Raw genomic sequence first — 2,224 nt, 5'->3', positions numbered from 1 at the left:
TTAACTTCTTCCATTCCACATGATTGCAATGGAATATTTGCCTTTTGGTGTAAATCAACAGCAAGCTGGTACTGTATGTGACGGCCTTGTCGTATATTATTCCAATGCGGATGTTTTTCTATTTGTGCAATTGCTGTTATCAAAGCCCGATCGCACAGCACAACTTATCTTTGTTCTGAATCTGTATGATGCATTTCTTGTCCTGAAGCATTTTGTCTAAATTGACGAAAGGCTGTCGTTTATGACCACTTCCTACTGGCATCTGCACATGCACCAACTCAATTCCAAGTGTATCGTCAAGGACAAATTCTTCATACGACTGTTCAATTTCCGACAACAGACGCTCCACAGTTAATTGGGATCGCTTCATAAATGGCAATACAATAGGGAAATCCAGTTCCGCATTATCCAGTGACACTCTAACTAAATCTGTTGAAGATATATCCCGCATCACATTGTCAAGAATGGACTGAAACATTATCTTCAGTGACTGAAGTATGTTTTGAAGCCCTGATACTTCCAAATCATGGAATGAGATTTTATAATATGTTGCCGTCGATTTGAACTTTTCTATCCTCTTCTCTGTTATTTTCTTTATATCGTAGAATAGATCTAAATTATCTTTTGCAGTTAGTTTTGCTCTTTTGGCAGGAAGGCCTCCCCGTTTAATGTCTTCTAAAGTGCGTTTTGATGCCGCACCACCTGACTGAGTATGGTGTTGATGAAAATGCTCATCAAGTGCTTCCCTTCTGGTAAATACACTTAGGCAATCTGGGCAGTGATGGTTGTTTTCATCGTAATGTTTTTTTTCAGGTGACGCTCCAAGTTGTCTTTTCTAGTAAACACTTTTTTACAGCTGGGACAGGTATACTTCTGCCAATGATTTTCTGTTCGCCGATACTGTAAGAGCTGACTTAGCTTCTGAAATTTAGTTCCACACGTTTCACACTGATAGGCCATGTCTGTGTACTTTGTGAAATCTGAAGAGAAAATGAAGACTCAGCTTTAATATTACGTTTTATTGGGTTTCTTGAGCTTATAAAGCGATCTGATTGGCTGTTTTAATTTCCTATCGAAAATGCATATATAAGTTGGTAGAGTTGCATTATTGTTATTTTCATAACAGACGTCGCAGTGTAAAGATGGATAGAATTAACTGTCTGGAATGTGGTGAAACGTTTTGTAGTAGATACAACATGATGCGGCATAAAAGAAACAAACATCTAAAAGAAGATGAACGCTTTGGAAATTCAACTCATACGCCTGAATTGGCATCAGGAGCGCATTTTGGAGCGCCACAGGAAGCTCCGCAAAGAGCGCCGGGAGCTCCACAAGGAGCGCCTCAGGGAGCGCCGCAGGGAGCTCCGGAAGGAGCGCCTCAGGGAGCGCCGCAGGGAGCTCCGGAAGGAGCGTCTCAGGGAGCGCCGCAGGGAGCTCCGGAAGCAGCGCCTCAGGGAGCGCCGCAGGAAGCTCCAGAAGGAGCGCCTCAGGAAGCACCACGGGGATCCCCGCAGGGAGCGTCACGGGAAATTGATCCAACTATTCTCCAGCATCATTTTACCATGATCATTTCTGGTCCCACAGGTATATATTTTGTTTTCTGTGTTTGTTGACTTTTATAAACATTTATTAACGATCCTAGAAAGCTTACCAGTGAGAATATAACCTAACTATTTTCCTTTTTTTATATTTTTTTTGTAGTACCAGTCTGTTTACTCGAACATTTATAATGCTGAAACTTACTCCTTTTCAGCATGTGGGAAAGCAACATTTGTAAAAGAACTGCTCCAAAATCATACCAGTCCTACAGAATTAAGCCTAGTGTACAGAGAATAGTTTGGCTTTACAAGAGATGGCAACCAATGTATGGGGAAATACAAAGCACAGTTTACCCCCAGGTGGAATTCTACCAAGGCATTCCATCGGACATAAACGAGGACGAATATTTTGACACGAAGTTTAATAACTTGCTAATTCTAGACGATATGATGTCAGAGGCTGGAAAGGACAAAAGAATCACGGATTTGTTCACAGAAGGGTCTCATCATAGATCTTTGTCGGTGATTTCCATCAATCAAAACCTATACGCTAGTAAGGATCCGACACAGAGAAGAAATTGTCATTACCTGGTAATGTTCAATAACCTGGTGGACAAACAATCTATGATCACATTAGCGAGACAGATGTACCCTGGTAAAAGTGAATACTTTTTAAAGAAGTTTGA

The 2,224-nt window shown here is 41.2% G+C and overlaps 1 protein-coding gene across 1 annotated transcript; it reads left to right on the top strand.

The window, feature by feature from the left end:
• Positions 1–1,142: 1,142 nt before the first annotated feature.
• Positions 1,143–1,836, top strand: LOC123527562 (circumsporozoite protein-like). The gene is made up of 2 exons (XM_045307152.2): positions 1,143–1,584; positions 1,754–1,836. Exons 1-2 carry the CDS (start codon positions 1,143–1,145, stop codon positions 1,834–1,836), a joined length of 525 nt encoding a protein of 174 aa, XP_045163087.2.
• Positions 1,837–2,224: the final 388 nt, after the last annotated feature.

This window comes from Mercenaria mercenaria, chromosome 15, assembly GCF_021730395.1.
Source record: "Mercenaria mercenaria strain notata chromosome 15, MADL_Memer_1, whole genome shotgun sequence".
NCBI classification, from domain to species: Eukaryota; Metazoa; Mollusca; class Bivalvia; order Venerida; family Veneridae; genus Mercenaria; species Mercenaria mercenaria.
Note: the sequence above shows the minus strand (reverse complement) of the source record. Positions and strands in the feature narration are given on the sequence as shown.

Coding starts and splice junctions, on each gene's coding strand:
- LOC123527562 (XM_045307152.2), top strand. CDS start 1,143: ATGGATAGAATTAACTGTCTGGAATGTGGTGAAACGTTTTGTAGTAGA. Junction 1,585..1,753: donor GATCATTTCTGGTCCCACAG/GTATATATTTTG, acceptor ACTCCTTTTCAG/CATGTGGGAAAGCAACATTT.